Genomic DNA, 18,589 nt, shown 5'->3' with positions numbered 1-18,589 from the left:
AGGACAGGTCCCTGGTACCCTCCACGTGTGCGCCCTGCCGGGACCTGCTGTGCAGACCGGCTCCTGAAGACTCAGCGGGCCAGGATTGTGCCCACCTGCCTCCCGTCCCATTGCAGAAGCTTGTTTGTCTCCAAAGGTGGAAAATAAATGCGTAGACAGTGTTCGCAGGTTCACGTGCCTCTGACGCCCAGCGAAGCATCCCCGAGGAGGCGCGCTGAAGCCCAGGCACGGGGACGCATGTGCATGCGCACACACAACACGTGTGTGCACTCGCCCACATCGGCACACGTGGTGTGACCTGGAAACAGCAGAAGCGAATCCCCTCTGCCATCGCAGGCCAGGGCGACGGAGCCGCTACGAGGCCTCTGCTTGGACTTGCGCCACCAGGAGGCGCTGGCGCCCCAGCGAGACCCCGCCTGGGTCTGCAGACGTGCCCGCAGCTCCCTGGGCCTCCCCTCCCTCCTGCTCCGTTTCTGGCCCCTCGGGCGGCTGTTTCCCTGAACTGGGAGGCTGGGCCTCTGTTTCCCGCCCCCGGGGCTGCAAGCGAGGCAGTGAAGGCTGCAGCTGCACGAGGCCCGGCCCCGAGAGGACACCACTCCGGGCACCAAGGTCCTGGAGGACACGACTGAAGCGTCCGGAGGAAGGAGTGTCTTTTCAGGTTTTCCCAAAACCATGGGCAGGCTGGCGATCACCTTCCGCAGAGGGGCACAGAAATAACGGGATGGTGTGGGGCTGGTGGCACCCTGGCCCGAAGGGTGTGGTCACGCGTGGTCCGTGTAACAGAGGTGGTTGACAGATGGCGAGACCAGTGAGCCCCCGTGGCAGGGCGCCTACGGGTGCTGAAGAGGGCTGGGGCAGCTCCCCGAACCCACGATGAATGAACTGGGAGGCTGGGCCCATGTGCCCCAGGACCCACTGACAGTCGGCCAGGCCCCGGCCAGCTCTCCTCGTGCCAGAGTCAGGGTCTCCCGCCAGGAGGAAAGTCACTGGGAGCAGGTCTCCTCCTTCTCAGAACCGCCGCCCCAGGGTCTTTCCACAGTGCACGGCCGCCCCCTTGAGGCTCCTGGGAGCACACGGCCCAGGGCAGGGCCTCCGAGCTGGGGACCCAGATGCAGGGAGGTGGGGGGCTCATTCCAGCTCCACACGCCCTGGGAAACGGTGGGGGGGACACGGGGGCCTCTTCCAGGTTGCAGGCGGGGGCTGAAGCCCCATCTCTGGCTGTACGGGGTGGGGTCTGGGGCCCCTCTGAGATGCGTGTGTCCTCCAGGTGTAAGTACTGCGACCGCTCCTTCAGCATCTCCTCCAACCTCCAGCGGCACGTCCGGAACATCCACAACAAGGAGAAGCCCTTCAGGTGCCACCTGTGCAACCGCTGCTTTGGGCAGCAGACCAACCTGGACCGGCACCTCAAGAAGCACGAGCACGAGCACGCTCCAGGTATGGCCCCAGGGGCACAGGTGGAAGGAGAGGAGGGGAGGGAGTGGGATGACAGGGGAGGGGAGGAAGACAAGGGAGAGGATGGGGAGTGGGGACACAGGGGAAGGGAGGGAGGGGGAAGACAGGGCTCAGCTGAGGGAGGCCCCTCCTCTGATGCTCCCCTGTCCTCACAGTGAGCCAGCACTCCGGGGTCCTCACGAACCACCTGGGGACCAGTGCCTCCTCTCCCACCTCCGAGTCAGACAACCATGCACTTTTAGATGAGAAAGAAGACTCTTATTTCTCTGAAATCAGAAACTTTATTGCCAATAGTGAGATGAACCAAGCATCAACACGAACGGACAAACGGTAAGAAGTCTATTCTGGACCCCAAGAAGGCCTCGATTCAAACCTGTGTGGCCACACCCAGAGAAGGGGCACCCCCACCCCAGCCCCCGCCCCCTGAGAGGGACTGGGGTGCACAGCAGAGGGGAGACTGACAGGCATGCCAGCATCTGTCCTGGCCCCAACTCTGCCCCCTGGAAGGGGGGGCTTCAGCGATGGCTCCCCTCCTGCCTGTCTCTGGGTCTGCAGACGGTGAGGAGAGTGAGCACCCTGACGAGTGATGGGTACTGTGTGCTTATTGCCTCACCGAGGTGCTGGCCTGATTGGCTTGGGTGTCACAGATGTGCAACAAAGTGCAAGCCGGGTAAGGGCTCCTGACGTGACCTGTACTGAGAGCCTGACAGTTCAGAACATTTCTGTTTACTCCGAGGCACTGAAGGTTTCCAAACAGGAGTGCTGCCCCTTGAAACACACACACATACATGCACATGCACCCACACGTGTGCACATATACACATATAAGTGTGCACAAACCACACGTGCATGCACATACGTACACGTGCATGCACGTGCTCACACATATACACACATGCACACATGTATACATGTGTGAACTGGTGCACGTGCATATACATGTGCACAAACTCACACATGCACATGTACAGGTGCATGAAACCACACGTGCATGTACACTTATGAGTACACTTATGTGCATGCACATAAGTAAGTACACTTACTCATGCATGCACACACACATATACACACATACACTGGTGCACATACACACATGTATGTATGCACTCAAAATCACACATGCCTGCATGTGTGTATATATGTGTGCACACATGCATGCACTCAGATGTACACATATTTACACTTGTGCACACATGTTCACTTGTGCATGCATGCATACATGCATGGGAACTCTTCTACACTCACATGTAACCACACATACACTGGTGCACATGTGCATGCACATGCATGCACTCGTGGGTACACATACATGCATGCACACATACACATGTATATACATTGCAGTGCCACACAGGCAGTCATAATGCACACACTCATGTGCATGCACATGGAATCATGTGCGTGTACACATGCACATACACTCACGCGTACACAAACATGTAAAAACACGTGCAAACACACTCGTACACACATGCAGACCTATGCACATGCACACACGCATACACACGGTTGCAGGAAAACGGCAGAATTCAGATTCAAGCTGTGGAGACTGTTCCACACAGCCCTGGATCCCAAGGCTCAGCAGGTGGCATTTACTCCGGGATCCCTTCTGGAATGACGCTTCAGACCCCCAGGAGGACAGTCTCCTTGGGTGAAAGCTGGTGCCAGACCAGCTGGTGGAAAACCAGAGACACTCCAAACACCAGGAGCCTTCAGGATGCAATCGGCTGATTCTGCAGAAGAACACTGCGCCCAGCGAGGTGGGGGCCTTGCTCCCGCCATAAAGCCAGGTCCAGAACCTGAAGCCAGAGCCCTGGCCCTCACACAGCTCTGTGTCCCACCCCCCAGGACCCGACGCCCTCCCTGCCCACCTCCAGCCAGTGAGGAGGGTCCTGAGGAGACACAGCCCCCTCTAGGGCAGGCAGTACTGCTAGAGGACAAGGTAGGGGCACCGGGAAGGCCTGTCCAATTTATAAAGGAATGTGACACTTGGACGTTTTCTGGGCCACCACATCCTGCCATGCTCCCTGGAAGGTGATCTCACCTGCCTGCCAGGTAGGGCTGGGGTGAGCTCAGAGGAGGGGATGGTGGAGAGGCTGGCTGTGGGCTACGTTTGCCAGAGCCTCACCCTGCTTGGCAGTGGAGATTCTCATGTAGGTGCAGGCCTGCCTGCTCTGGGGTGGACAGAGTGCCCGTGTCCATCCTTGGCTCTGGGCACAGGCATGATGGTCTCACGGGAACCTAGATCCCTGCCACTCAGTGGGGCCCAGACCCGTTGAGGCAGCTCTGCAGCCTGTTTGAGAGCTGCCTCAGGTCTCAGCAGTGTGATCTCTGCCTTCGGAGAAGTCACAGATGAGAGGACCGGGTGTCAGGCCTTATCAGAGCCCCACAGACGGGTCACAACACATGTCCTGGCTGTTAAAGACAATCCTTTGAACTGGGACTCCCTGCACCCAGGACAAAGGTGGATGGAGAACCTACAAGAATCAGTGGCATCCTCCATGGGGTGGACTGTCCTCCAGGAGCACCAGAAAGGCCTTCACACCTCAAGCCCAGGAGGCAGGCCCAGCTCTTAGCCATAAAGAGGCGGGGGACCCTCCATGAGACTCAGGGGGACAGAGGGAAGAGGAGACCACACCACTGTAGCCCTCACCACCGAGGTCTCAGTCTCAGTGGGGCTTTCCCAACAGCCTTAGGGGTGGGGACAGGGAGCAAGGCTCAGATGGAGGACACTGGCCCCAAATCCCCCAGAAAGCCCTGGGGCAGAGCTGACCACAGAGCTGAACTTGGATGGCCTGTCCTGCTGAGGCCTTGTCGTGGGAGCCTCCGGGAGATGCCCCGGGTCATTGTCGGGAGCAAGAGCCACCATCATGGTTGACGTGAATCCACCAATCTGTGTTGAGTGGTGAGACATTGGCAGTTCTATTTGGGCCGATTTCAACATTATCCAGTTCTCATCCAGAACCAGCTTCTCTTGACCATCAAGGAGAATTTAGGGACAGTCAGGCTTCCTGGCCCTATCACCCCATTTAACACCTGGGCTGAATTGTGTCCCCCCAAAATCCTAACCCCTTGTGCCTCAGAATGTGGCCTTATTTGAAATCAATTCATTGTTGATGAGTGAGTAAAACTGAGGCTGCCAGGGAGACCCCCGATGCCACACCATGTCACAAGGGGAGAGTAGGATGCAGACACACACTTTGTGGGTGAAGCAGAGGAGGGGGCGGGGCAAGATGTCCCCATAGCCGAGGGGCACCGAGGAGGAACCACTGCCTCAGAAGGAACCAGGCCCAACCATGCCAGGATCTTGGGCTCCAGCCTCCAGAACCAGGAGAGACTGCTTTAAGCCCGGCCCCGGCGCAGGGTCACGGCGGACACGGGGCATCACGCAGCAGCTGTTTGGAGGCCCAGACACTCGTGCAGGTACCCTATGTCTGGAGCTGCCGCCAGCCTGCTGGACCCCCCCCCCCTCGGTCCTGCTGCCCCTCACTGGGTGCTCCTGCTTGAGGCAGGCCACCTGCCAGTGAGCAGATTGGCAGTAAGGCCGTGGGCCCTGCTCCAAATAGGGGGGCTCCCACATAGAACCACACACACGCTCAGGTTCTATCAGACGTGCTCAGGGCAACCTGCTGTGCATAATCCAAGTTCCAGCCCCCAATTCACCCACCTGCACCATTTATCCCATCCTCAGGGTGAGGTGTTCCCACGTTGCAAAGAGGGCACAGGCTGCGAGCTGGCAAGGTCAGCGGGCAGAGAGCCAGGGAGAAAGGCAGCACAGGCCAGCAGCACAGGTGACCACTGAGAAGGGAAACGTCAGGCAGGGTACTGCCTATCTGGGAAGGCAGGGCAGGTGCAACATCTCCTACTTTCTCTGGGAAAGGCCAGGAGGGAAACTAGGGATGGCCGAGAGCCTGGCCCTCAGGGGCCTCCCGGGCTCATGTGCACAGGCCTCTGGTCTGGAGGCCAGTGCTCACTCAGGGAAGGGTGTTCCATCTGCCTCGATGCCCAGAGCAGGACTCCTGCCTCCCCAGACAGCAGTGAATGGATCTCTGTGGGCCGTGCATGGTCCAGGAGGAATGGGGGCCCAGACGTGGGCTCAGGAAGCATGTGGCTGCCCTCCCCGTGCCCCTCCACCTGCATGCTGGACACCACCAGGTGGCCCTCGGGCTAGTGGATTTTCTGGAAGAAACAAGAAGCCTCAACCTTTGCTCAGCATGGATTCCTTCCTTTTAAAAACGAGAATCCAGGGTGGAAAATCTCAACCAGTTGGAGTGACCGTGATGGAAATGAGATGGGGTCTGGGCTGCAGGACAGAAGCCACCAGTCTCTGAAACAAACTCATCTGAGCAGGTTTCCCTGGCTGACAACAGCCCAGGCCTCATTCTGCAGAACCCGGGATCCCAGACCTTCCATCTGCAGAGGGGACCTGTCACTCTGGGTTGCCAGTCTCCCTATGTCCTCATGACTGACCAGGAGGAATGAGCAAGGGTCAATCAGCAAACCTCCCCAAGGGCACCCCTTGTGCAGTGCCCAACCCCAGCTCCAGCACTTGAGACCCCCATCCCCACCAGACTGGCCATAGCTTCCTTCCCTGACACACACCCCGAATATCTGATGGCTGATGTCCACTCTGGCATCACAGGAGCTCCACTGCTGAAGCCCCTCCCTGCCACGGCCTCAGTGGGCCCCCTCTTCTCCTTGACTCACTCCACAGGGGCCTCAGCTCTGAAGGTCACCATGACCATGAATGCAGGCTCTCTTTGCAGGGGGTAAGGACAGCCTTGAGGGGAGAGCCGACTAGAGCCCAATCTCAGGCCTTTCGGGGTCCAAGGCCAACTCTCTCCCCTGTCACTTCAGGCCGGAGGTCCAGGACCTGGACGGCAGCTCCCAGTGCCCGGGCCTAGCCAGCGGGAAGCCGGAGGACGTGGAGGAGGAGGAGGAGGAGGAACTAGAGGAGGAAGATGATGACAGTCTGGCAGGAAAGTCCCAGGATGACACTGTGTCGCCCACGCCCGAGCCCCAAGGTGCCTACGAGGACGAGGAGGACGAGGAGCCGCCTGCCTCCCTGGCCGTGGGCTTTGAACACACCCGAAGGTAAGGACCAGGCCTCCATGGGCCAACATGGGCAGCCTCGTGTGCCAGGGCCCAGGCCGGGGAGGGGCCTGAGCATCATGGGAGCAACCTCACTCTCAAACCACCTGAGTCCAGCATCCTCCCCTCTAGACTCACCCCTATCCCCAGCAGGTGTCTCCTAGTGGGACCGGGAGGCGTCCCTATGCCTGCCAGCCCAGGTGAGGCCCAGCCCGAGGAAAGGGTCAGGGCCCAGCCCACCTCCCCACACGTACTTCCCCAGGCCTGGAGGCAGAGTGTGGGAGGGAAAGGCACCCTCCCGAGCTGAGAAGGAGCTGAGCCTGCAGCCACATCGTCTCTGGTGCCTTGGCCCGCAGTGACCTCTGGCCCTGGCCGGGCTGTGCAGAGCAGGGCTGGGCACGGTTGGAAGCGGTACAGGCTGGGGCCACCTACCACAAACCCCAACTGTCCACTGCCTGTATTTGGTACTAGGGATGTTACCAGTGTTCCCCATGGTCCTGGGGGAGTCCTGTAGATCCAAGAGGCTAATGATCCCTCTCCCCTGGATGCTGGGAGTGGGAGCCCCGGGTCCCCCAGAGCCACCTCCTGATCTGTGCTGCATTCCCACAGACCAGGGCGCCCCGCCTGCTGCTTGCAACATGTGTGCACGTACTCACCCCCTTTTGTGACCCTCTGTCCATCCCTCTCCTGCATCCGTGTGGCTTCTGTCCAGGTGTCCGTGTGTCTGTGTGTCTGTCTCCTGGTGCATGTGGCTCGTGGAGACGCCGCGGCGTGCATGCAGGCACGGAGCCGGCCGTGGGGCAGCAGAGAGGTGGCCAGAGGCCAGACCAGCTAACGCCAGGCCCTCCTCTCCCCGGTCATTGGTGCAGGTGTATTGAGGAGCAACCAGGCGGTCTGTTAGCTTTGGAGCCGATGCCGACTTTTGGGAAGGGGCTGGATCTCCGCAGAGCAGCTGAGGAAGCGTTTGGCGTTAAAGATGTGCTTAATCCCACCTTAGATTCTGAGACTTTAAAGCAGACACTGTACAGGCAGGCTAAGAACCAGGTAGGTACCCAGCAGAGCCCCCTTCCCAGCACCCCCAGGCCAGATGGCAGGTGGCAGCCACGCCTCCTTTGGTGGTGGCCGTCCTAGGCCTGGGTCACAGCAGGACCAGGTCTAGCCATTGCATCGGCTAGAGAGACACCCGAGTGACTGCCGCTTCCCCATGAGCAGGGGTGGGGCAGGGAGAGAGTGAGGCAGAGGGATGTGAGCCAGGTGCTCACTGACGCTCTCGTCCAGGCGTCCATGAGCAGATGTCCAGCCTGGAAGCTGTGTAGGCCTCCCTCCCTCTCTGACTCGAGCAAGAACGGCCTGTAGCCCAGGCCTCTCTTGAAGGAAGCTGTCCATGATGCGGTCACTAACACCATGCCGTGACAGGGTCAGCGAGGGACCAGGGCATGCCTCCACCCCGGTCTCTAGTGCAGGTGGCCACAGGGCCCTGCTCCCTGCTGCCGTCCACTGGACAGGAGGGGTCTCCATCAGCCCACCCCCAGTCTCAGCAAGAACCGTCTGCGTGTCTGTCTGTGTCTTACTAATCCTGTCCAGGGTGTAAACCGGGTGGGAGGAGGGCTGGCCTTCCTCCACCCTGCTCTGCTATGAGCAACGGGCCCATGCCTCCCGCTGCCTCGTGCCCTACAGCGAGTGGCAGAAGGACGGTCCTGTGGACCAGCCGTGTGCCAGGCCCAGAAATATATCGGCTCTCAGCTCAGACAAGCCGGGCACCCAGTTCCCCAGGTAGCTCTGTGCTGTCCTCATGGTCTTGCAAACAGGCAGCCCCCAGGCCCAGCAGACAGGGACTGCCTCTGGTCGGCTCCTGCCGATGCCTGGGGCCCCCACGAAGGTGGGAGTGGGGCAGAGAGGTAACCACAGGAGGGGAGTACCCCACAGAGCTGCAGGAGCCCCAGGGTGTGGAAGCCAGGACCACAGCACCCTGGCACCCTCGTGCATGGGAGCCCAGCGACGTACACCCCCAGCCCTGCCACCCACATCGTCCTCTTCTGGGCCCCAGGGGAGAGTCTGGATCTGGGAGAGGCTGAGCCCAGCAAGAGGGCAAGTAGGGGCTGGCCTGAGAGGGGCCAGCCTGGGATCTGCAGGACCCTCAGCCACATGGCTCACCTGCCTGTCCTGTGTGTGTGTGTGTCCCCGTCCTCTCCCCGGCCAGGCGTATGCAATGATGCTGTCTCTTTCCGAGGATGCTCCTCTCCACACCTCCTCCCAGAGCCCTCTGGACGCTTGGTTGAACATCACGGGAGCCACGCCGGAATCTGGAGCCTTTAACCCCATCAACCACCTCTGACCGGCCCGGGAGGGGCTGGGGTCAGAGCCCAAGCCAGGCAACCTCAAGGGCCCCAATGTCCCAACAGAAATCCCGGCTGCAGAAGATGGAGAAGTGAGCCTCGGGGAGCGGCGTGGCCTGGGCCAGAGAGACACCCCCCTGCCCCGTCACCTGCGTTGACCACTCCTTGGCGCTTGTCCCCACTCATACCACGGTTCAGCTCTAACTTTTCCCAGGAGTCCATGAGCTGTCCTGGAGGCCCACCGTCCAAGAATTGGTCTTAAGAACAGCCTTCCAGAAGGGTACAGCACAAGGCCGGCCACGTGCAGCTTGGGAGCTGCCTCGCAGAACCAACCCGGTGGGTGAGGGCAGGATTTTCATCCCAAACTGAAGGCAGTGGGCCACTTCGGGCACCAGTGTGGTGTCGCAGAGAGGATCGGACAGACACGGGCGTGCTCTGCAAAGGGAGACCGCCCAAATGATTTTTTTATAATGAGAATTACAAGAGTAACCCTTTTGGTAATCTTATTGACGACAGAGTCTATTTAAGCATGTGGTTTTAAAAATAGACAGTATTTTTTAAAAGATCGAAAGATGACTTGCAAATTGTTTTTTAAAAGTAATTTTGCATTTGCTTCGAAATCTCAGCTTCTTTGCAAACCCGAGCCTGCTTGGGAACTGATACCGTGCCTGGGCGTGTTCTTTATACTGTAGATAACGGAGAAATTTTCTATCCCTGACTGTATTTGTAAAGCCAACGTGATTCTGGGTGGCCCCAAGCAGAACCGAGGGGCCTGGGGCCCACTCCTGTGAGCAGTTTCAAACTGTGCCATGGAATTCTTAGACATGGTATCCTGGGCTGGCCCAAGGCTGCGAGATACGCCCGTGGCACACATCGCATGTGTGCGGCATGTGATTCATGCCTGTGGCCCCCAGCAAGACCCCCCACCCTGATTGTATGGGGAAGGTGAGAGCGGTGGCTCCAGTCCCCTGTGCAGAGGTGGGGGCCAGGCACCTGACACTCCTCCGGACCAGGTCTGCCCATCAGCTACCCCGGTGCCAGCCCCCCACGGCCGTTCTGCGGAAGGCAGGACCTGCCAGCTGCATCCACGTCTCCAGCCACACCCTCACCCACCCCATCTGGACAAGGGGAAGGAAGCAGGCATCCTATTGTGGCCACCCTGGGGTCACTCTGCAGCTCCTCTGCCCCTGGCCGCCAGGCTCTCCGCCTGTGTGAACCCCGGGCTCCAGGACACGACTGCCAGACCAGCTCCAGGACGGAAGGCCATCCAGGCGGGACCTGCCACGGATGCCATCGCCTCCTCCTCCTCGGGATGGGTCTGCTTCTCCACTCGGATGGGCTTTAAATTATTCCCATAGGGGCCAATTTCAAATCATGTTTTTCCCTGATGGAATTTACCTTAATCTGTATATAACTTGTAATTTTTTCTAATTCATTTCTTTTCTTATTTTATTTCTTCCTTAACAGTATTTTGGCATTAGACATTCTTATTGTGAAGAAATAATGTTAATATAAGTATGTAGTGAAGGACCAAAACCGTGTATAAGGTTGTGTGTTGTGTGATCGATAACCAGGGAGTGGGGAGGTTTTTAATGTGCCAAATACCCCCGCGCCCCCGGACGGATCCTGCTGCCCATCTCCAGACAATCACGTGTTTTTGTTAAATTAGAGTTTCAGTTACATTTGCATTTAAGACAAGTGTTCTATTTATTTGTTTTATTGTTTGGAAGGAAAAAAAAAAAAAAGAATAGCGTCCCAACAGGAAGAGAAAAAGATCCTCCAAGGTGCCCTTAGAAAAGAATGTAGATGCAAGCGATAGGGGCGCGGGCCGCCTGGGGATGGGGCTCTGGCGGTGCGTGGGTCCTGGGCGCTGGCCCAGGGGCAGCAGGCCGGTCAGAGCAGCCGTGTCCCCGTTTCCCCGCTGCTCCAGGCCAGCGACAATCGTGTGCTTCCGCGTGGGGGGAGCGGCCAAGGGCGCCACGCCACTCCGGCGCACCTGCAGGCTGGCAGGGCGTCCTGGGCAAGGAAGAGCACGTGCACCCCTGTGGGCAAGGCTCTGCAAACACAGCCCCTCACCTCCTCACCTGCATCCATCTCCACCGCCAGGCTCGCCGGGCGCTGCGTGGGATTTCCATATTCCCCTCCATCCAGACGGGACCCCTTTGCAGAGTCAACCTCAGATGCAACTGCCCATTTCTGTAAACTCAAATTATATTTCTTCTGCTAAAGAATAAGGTGTGTGCTTTTTTGTGTGACATTACTCTCTCTGCCTAAAATAGGAAGTTCGGCCGGGTGGAGACCCAAGTGGCTGATTCCTGTGGCCCCAGAGCAGATCAGGGGCTGGGCCGCCGCCTCCAGGCTGCCCTACGGGCTGCGGCATTCTATCCGCTTCAGCTGGCCCTGGCCGGAGTCTTCTCTGCCCTCCTTCCCCCTGCACATCTTCAGCCCTCGCTTTTGTTCCCCCTGCAAACAATTAGAGCTAGCCCCATTTCTCTGAGACACTCAACCCTGGGGCCCAAGAACTGATAGGTTTGGGCGGGGGGGTCTGTCCTTGGACCCCTGACAAGGGAGTTTCCTCCCCACCCTGGTGTCTCCCCCCACCCCAGACCACAGCGAGCTGCCTCCCTGCTCTGTACCCAGGCCGCAGCACTAGCATGGACCATGGGGCCAGGGGGCTGGGTGGCCAGGATGCTGAGACCCCAGCCTCGGAACCTGGCTACAGCAGGCCCCCCAGCAGGCTGACCACCATGTCCACAGTTGGTGGCCAGGGTCAGGCCTGTGAACCTGGGGCCCTGCCGTCTAGCATCAACGGCATTCCTCCTTTGGATGGTTGACATCCCCAAATGGAAGCTCAAAAGGAAGATTCCTTGCTCTCCCCTCCACCGCCCCTCAGACCCCGGCCCCAGGCGGGCCGACACCAGCCCCCAGCCACTGCTCTCATTCCTGAGACAACCGGGTAGGATACACAGAGCTGCCGATCCTTTGGCCAACCGGACCCTTCAGGAGTGAGACCCAGGGACCCCCTGTTTTGAACCCAGGGTGCATGTGCCTGCAGCCCACCTGGGACCCTGGGTGTGGGTCCATGGACCAGGTGAGCCCGCATGGCCGTCCTGTCCAAGGCAGGAGCGCAGTCGGTCTGTCCAAACTCCCAGGGCCCTCGGCCTTCTCTGTCCTAGCTGCTTCTTCAGTGAGCATTCACAAAGCACTTGCCCAAATACATATCACCCGTTGGTAGGCTTGAAGCCTCGAAGCACTGGATCGTGGTCCCCCTGCCCTGTCCCCATGCCCCTCGTCCCCATGCCCAATGACTGAAATCTACTGAGCTGTATTCACTGTGCTGTCCGGGGGGAGAGGTGAGGGGGCAACGCTACCCAGGAGAGCCAGGCACCTTTGCGCCCCTCCCGGCTGGGGTCGCAAGGCCGCGGCCGCTCCTGGTCGGTGGAGGTCAGCCGGGTATCAGAAGCCATGAACCTGTCTCCGCAGCAGCAGCAGCAGCGAGTGATACTGTGACAAGACATTCCTGCGTGATTCCAGGAGCTTCCCTCTCCTCTTTGCATTCCAGTTTGTTACGTTCTTCCTCTCTGTCACTGATTCGGATTACCGCTTTTGGAAAAAAATGAAATAAAACTAAAAGGCAGCTTGAGTTTTCCAAACGTGCAATTCACTTGTGAGCAAAGAAATTCCGGAGGTTTCTATCGGTGTGTTTTATATCGTTCATGTTCCCGCGGTGAGGGAAGCTGAGCCCCGGTGTCGGAGCGCATCACGCGGAGCATACGTGTGTGTGTGTGTGTGTGTGTGTGTGTGTACCTGCTGGCAAGAACCCCGTACCTGCGCGTCCACATCTCTCTCTTGCCATTGTTCTAGTACAGACTTGGTTCCGTTTGTTTTCGTTGTTTGGGTTTGTTTGGGTTTTTTTTCTTTTAGAACTGTATAGTGTTGAAAAAGAAATCAAATGTAAATGTCAGGTTTTCATATAATGTTTAAAAAAAAAAAACCATTGAGAAGGAGGCCGGTGTATGTCCTATGTCCCCCTGATTGTAAATTGCTTCTGTTATAAGTAAACTGTGCATGACTCGTGTTTAGCGGTCATTATTGTGTCTGTTTGTGAAATTTTTATGAAAAGGAAAATTCGGTAGATGCACTTGTTGAATATGTGATTAGGGTCTACGTCCTCCAGACTAGGAGCTCGGAACTGCTAGCGCGAAAGAAGCGCAGCTCGTAAGCAACGTGGAAACGGCTGACAGAGAAGGATGACGTACAAGCCACCCCATGTCGGGAATCATCAGATTGATTCTGCAGATCTCATTTTGATGCTTGTGATAAAGACAGATGTACTTGTGTAGAGAAGCATCTTTAAGATGAAGCCTAGGAGCAGCTGATTCGAGGTTAATGCTGTAGAATAGGACTGTACACCAAATGTAATCTTTCCAATGCGACAATGAATTTATACATGAGATTGATATGCAATAAATCCGTGTGCTTTTCTCAGTCTCGCCCTCGAGCTTCACTGAGGGAGAGTGGAAGCCCCCGGGTTGGGGGAAGGCCCTGAGATGGGAGCCTGGCCAGGGGCAAGGCTCACCAGCCTGAGTCCAGAGTCCCTGGGGACAGACTCTGAGATGTGCAAAACCATCACCTCAACACCACCCAGGGCAAGGAACCCTGCTATTCATGTTTTCCAGGAAAAAAACAAGCTCAGGGAAAGCACCAACTGCCCTGGGTGGCCCTGTAGTGACAGTGGTAGTCTCCAGGTATGCTCTCTCCTAAGTGTGTCTACTCAAGGCATATTGGCCTCCAGGTGTGTCCACCCCCAGGTGCATCCACCTCCAACTGTGTCCACCTTCAGGTGCATCTGCTTCCAGGTGCACCAGGGTCCAGAGCTGGCTACCATGAACTCTCACCAGGGGCCTCTTTGTGGTGGAGGAACCTACCCTGTAAGGCCAGTCCTAAACATGCCCCTTCCTAAGGGTGGACCTCCCAATGGTCATCCCTCCACATCTGCCAGCCTTCCTCAATGACCACCCTTCATAGTGGCTGTGCCTACTGTGCCCAGCAAGGACCTGAGGCTGCCCACCAGATGATGGCCAGATAGCTAGGGACTGAGCGTGGAGCCACCCCCTCTTTACATGCCACCCACCTTCACCCCTCAAGTGTGCAAGACAACCCTTAAATTCCAGGGCCTTATACCACAAAGTCCACCCTGTGGCCCCTCTCCTTTCACCACCAAGGCAAGGAGGTGGGGTGGGCAGTATGCCTTGCACACCCAGAGATGTCTCTCTGACAGAACAACCCTCACCCTCGCCAAGATGGCACACGGTCATCCCCAGGTGTGTGGGACAGGAAGAAAAGAAGATTACACTGTCAAATAAGAAATCGGGGGGGGGGCATGCCTTCCTTTCAGCAGCTGTAGAAGTGTCTGGTCCAGAGCCTCCCCAAAGACAACCTCTTGGGTCCCCAGAAAATGCAGGAGCCCATGGGCTTCTGTTCCCTGGTCAGAAATCACCACTGGCAATGGGTTTGGGACTGTGAGATAGAAAGTGCCAGGGACTTCTCTCTCTGTCCCCAAGACCTGGCCTGAAATACCCACTCAGTAGAAGGTGCATTACATAAGTAGATGGATGGATGGATGGATGGATGGATGGATGGATGGATGGATGAGTGGATGGATGGATTATGGACGGATGGAAAGATGGATGGATGGGTGGATAGAGGGATGCATTGTGGATGAATGATTTGCTATAAGGACCCTCACTCCAGGCAAGTTTCCATATGGATTCCAGGAACACCGGTGTCTCTGAGGGGCCTGAATATGCTCTGACGGAAGTAATGGGAGGGAGGCCTGGGGTCCCTGCACTAAGCAGTTCTGGTAGCCACCAAAGGGAAGAAACAGTTGCCCAGTGATGCATTGGTTGAGGGAGGTGTTTAAACATCTCAAGGCAGTTCTATTCCCAGATGTGATTGACGAAGTGTCAGTGAAGCATTGGTGAGGTCGTATGCCCCAATAGTCAGATGTGGGGTTCACCCCGGAGCTCCAGGCACAGAGGCAGCATGAGAGGCTTCTCTCTGGAAAGTACATTTCCGTTCTCAGAGGACAGATCGTGTGAATCATGAATCTGTTGAATGGCCATACTTCCAAGTCATTCACAGGGAAGAGTGACCATGTCCAGCATCCCTACCCCCGCCACGACTCTTCCTGGAGCTTGCTACCCTGGGGCTCCGGTCAGCTGGAACTATACTCCCTCCCACCCTCCTCAGCCTGGCAGCTTTTCTCTTAGTTAGCCCTCAAAGGGAGAGGGGAATCTCTGCAACCAGGGTGCTATCTGATAATGGCCCTATTGTCAGGGGGACCCCGGAGCAAGGGGAGAACAGAGAGAAACAGAACCCAGACAAGTGGACTCTGTCTTTCTGCAGCCTGGCTCCTTGCATAAAGGACTGAGAAAAAGCCTCCGTTTTGGAAACCAGGGGTGGGGTGGGGTGGGGGGGCTGGAAATCAACTAGAGAAAAATGTGTCAATGAGGAATCTGTTTTCTGGGAAAAGAGATGCTTTTGAATTCCTCCTCAGATTCATTTTGGGCCAAGTGAGCTTGTTGGTTATTTGCAGAGAAGCTATTTTGAGAATCGTTAACCTTGCTTCTCGTGGCAGCAAATGTCTTCCAAAAATCGAGATGAGTCCTGATTCAGGGTTAAATGGCCAGATGCAAGCTGGCTTTCATGGGCCCAGAGGAGCCAGAGGGGGTTCTGGGGTATGAGGTGGCGGCCAGTTTCCAGCCCGGATCACTTCCTGTGAAAGAAAATGTACCCGTGTTTATGATGGCCGGGCAGCATCTTCTGCATGGCTTCTTCCCCATCCAAGAAAGGGAGGCAGAGTTAGCTCTAGGGTCCAGGCCAGAAGAGGATGGACCTCCAAGGTTACAAGAAGGGGAAGCCTGGGCACCAGCTGAGATTCCCCCCAGAACCCCAAGGGAGGGGGTGCCCCCCCCCCGAGCCCACCAGGAAGCCTTAGAGCTGGTAGAAAGCAGGAGCTGAGAACCAGCATCCACACAAAGACCTGTATGCCCACATTCAGGGCAGCTTGACCCGTAACAGCCCCAAATTGGGAAGAATCCAAACGTCTACCTACTGGTGAGTGAAAGCACCAACCATGGACACAAACGAAGGCCACTGTCCCACACACACACCGTGAGAGCAGGCCAAGGCCTTTCACTCAGCGCTCCTTGCGGCAGGGAGACACCACCAGCACCTGATTTATCGGGCAGAGATGCAGGCAGGCAGGGGAGTGAGGCAGCTTCGTGGTGGAAACAGGGAAGGTTCCAGGTGGGCCCAGACATCCAGCCCGGGGAGCCGGAGGCAGTGACGAGAAGCAACGTCCCAGCTGATTGGTGGGGGGGACCACGAGGCTTCCTCTGGCTGCTCCAGAGTTGGAGGCTGGGTACATCTTGGAGAAGCTGCCCGTGATAGACCAAGTCCAGGCCTTTTCAGGCCCATTGTTATGAGTGTCACTGTTTGACTTTCTGGTTGGTTCTCATAGATTGTGGGTCAGAGGCCAGAGTCTTATTTTTAGGTATGGTCTGGCCGTTGTCTGTACACTCAGTCTCTGAAAACACATGGACGCATCTATAATCCCTGTCCCAGGGCATTCTAGGGGATGCAGAGCTGCAGGGCTGGGATATCGGTCAGGGGCAGGGGCTGGGGAGGGGAGAGAGGAAGCCACCTAGGTAGTGAAGGTGTTCTATACTGTGACTGTAGTTACACAGCTACACATTTGTGGAAGACTCAGCTAACCATTACTTTGAAGGGAAGGTCTTATTACAGGTACATTGTGCCTCAATTAACCTGACTTTTTGAAAACTTGTCCTGCCCACCCCCACTTGAAGGCATGGGTCCATGAGGAAGCTGGAAGTTCCTAGATGGGCTTCGCACTTCCGCCCAGGCTGGCAAGGGCTGGTCCCCACCCATCCCACCTGCCCTGGAGCAGCCCTTCCTCCACAGCACCCAGGCTGGAGCAGGGGGGCCTCTGGCTTAGCCCCCCAAGGGCCAGCTGGGGGCTCCCAGTCTTGCTTAGCCATACCCTTTAACCTTTAGCCGCCCAAAACCTCACCTGGACCACCTACTGCAGAGCTTACAAGCACAGACTTTCAGCCGAAACCATCTGTGCAAAGTTTAAAAACGCCAGGAGCAGCACTGCAGGCTGGTGATGGTTGTATACATGTGCAGGAAGCGCGTAAAAACATGCACAAGGGGGATACGTTGTGGATACCAAACCAGAGGAGTGGTTTCTTCTGGGATGCCAGAGAGGCAGAGGAGGCAGTGGGGGGAGGCCAGAGAGGGGCCTCAATCCTATCTGCAATGACTTATAGACAATTTGGGGTCATTTAAACACACATCAGGTCATGTACCAAAGAGATGGGGGGAGAGAAACAGTTCTTCCTTTCCAAAATTCATGTGTTTTCTTGCCCCACTGCCCTGGCGAGGACCAATAAGGAGCAGAAGCAGGCAGAGTGGACCTCTCCGCCTCTGTCCAGAACTCCAGGAGGACGCCGTCCACTTCTCTCCACTTGCACGATGCCAGCTGTAGATGCCTGCAACTGGACGACACGTCCCTACGGCGCCCAGGCCTTTATCACTATCAAGGACTGGGTCCCGTCAAACACTTTATCTGTAACTTACGAGCATCTAACTCTAAGTGACATTACACCAGTTTGCATAAAACATATGACCTTTGCAAGAGTATAATTCTAACCTCTCCCTGTCTTTCGTGCTATTATCACAGTCCATGCGTGTTATAAACTCCATGATGGGCTGTTGTTACTCTTGCTTTAAAGAATCTAAGGAATTTTTTTTTGAATACATAGAAGAAAAATGTCTCTGGTGTGTATTCACGTGTTTACAGTTTCCAGCAGGCTTCTATCGCTTGTGCGCACCCGACTTCACTGCTCTCATCATTTCCTTTTGGCCCAAAACATTTCCTTTGATGCTTCTTGTAGCGCAGGTGTGTTGGTGATGAGTTCTCTCATCTTTTGCCTTAAAAAGTCTTGATTTCACTTGCAGTTTTGAAGGATATCTTCACCAGACATGGACATCGTGGTTGGCAATTTTCACACGTGAGAGATAGCATCCAGTTCTGCGGGCTCACGGGCTTTCCAACGACAGGTCAATCTACGAGGGGCCTCGGTGGGGCTTTCACTGTACTCGTGCTGCTTTGAGTTCGTTAAGCTCTTCAGTCTGTGGACTTGAGGGTCTCCTCATGCTTGGAACATCTTTGGCCATTATTTTGTTAAACACCTGCTCTCTCCCTTGCCCCCACCCCCAGGCCTCTGATCCTACGTAATGTTAGGTCGCTGCTAGGCCAGTTCTGTCCCCACACCAGCAGGGCTCTGCTTACTTTTTCCAGGCTGTGTTTTCTCTGTGTTTCATTTTGGACAACTCACATCATCCTACCTTCAAGGTCATGAGTCTTTTTTTCTGCAGTATCTAACCTGCTGTTAATCCCTGCCAGGACTTTTTTTTTTTTTTTTCCAGAGTGTGTATCTTTGTCTTTAGAGTTTTCATTTGATTCAGTATCATGCTTTCTCTTGTGATTGTACTCACCATACATTTCTTTTTGGTTTTGTGCACGACTTTCTTTAAATCCTTGGACATAGTTTTAATAGTTTTAAATGCTTCATCTGCTAAGTCTGTCATTATGTCATTTCTGGGTCTGTGTCTGTTGC

General features: G+C 56.2%; 1 protein-coding gene across 6 annotated transcripts in view; it reads left to right on the top strand.

The window, feature by feature from the left end:
- The window catches only part of PRDM16 (PR/SET domain 16), a 314,085-nt gene extending 300,715 nt beyond the window's left edge, over window positions 1–13,370 (top strand). For 5 of the 6 annotated variants that reach the window (XM_077891516.1, XM_077891514.1, XM_077891515.1 and 2 more), the window contains exons 13-17: window positions 1,268–1,437; window positions 1,611–1,785; window positions 6,313–6,549; window positions 7,416–7,590; window positions 8,747–13,370. In XM_077891516.1, coding sequence (XP_077747642.1) covers window positions 1,268–1,437; window positions 1,611–1,785; window positions 6,313–6,549; window positions 7,416–7,590; window positions 8,747–8,881 — 892 coding nt within the window. In that variant the 3' untranslated portion in view covers window positions 8,882–13,370. The remainder of the gene's footprint in view (window positions 1–1,267; window positions 1,438–1,610; window positions 1,786–6,312; window positions 6,550–7,415; window positions 7,591–8,746) is intronic. The other variant, XM_077891518.1, reaches the window with a different exon arrangement.
- The last annotated feature ends 5,219 nt before the right edge of the window (window positions 13,371–18,589 follow it).

The sequence above is a fragment of the Canis aureus genome, chromosome 3, assembly GCF_053574225.1.
Source record: "Canis aureus isolate CA01 chromosome 3, VMU_Caureus_v.1.0, whole genome shotgun sequence".
NCBI classification, from domain to species: Eukaryota; Metazoa; Chordata; class Mammalia; order Carnivora; family Canidae; genus Canis; species Canis aureus.
The sequence above is the reverse complement of the archived record's forward strand: the minus strand, read 5'-3'. Positions and strand labels throughout refer to the sequence as shown.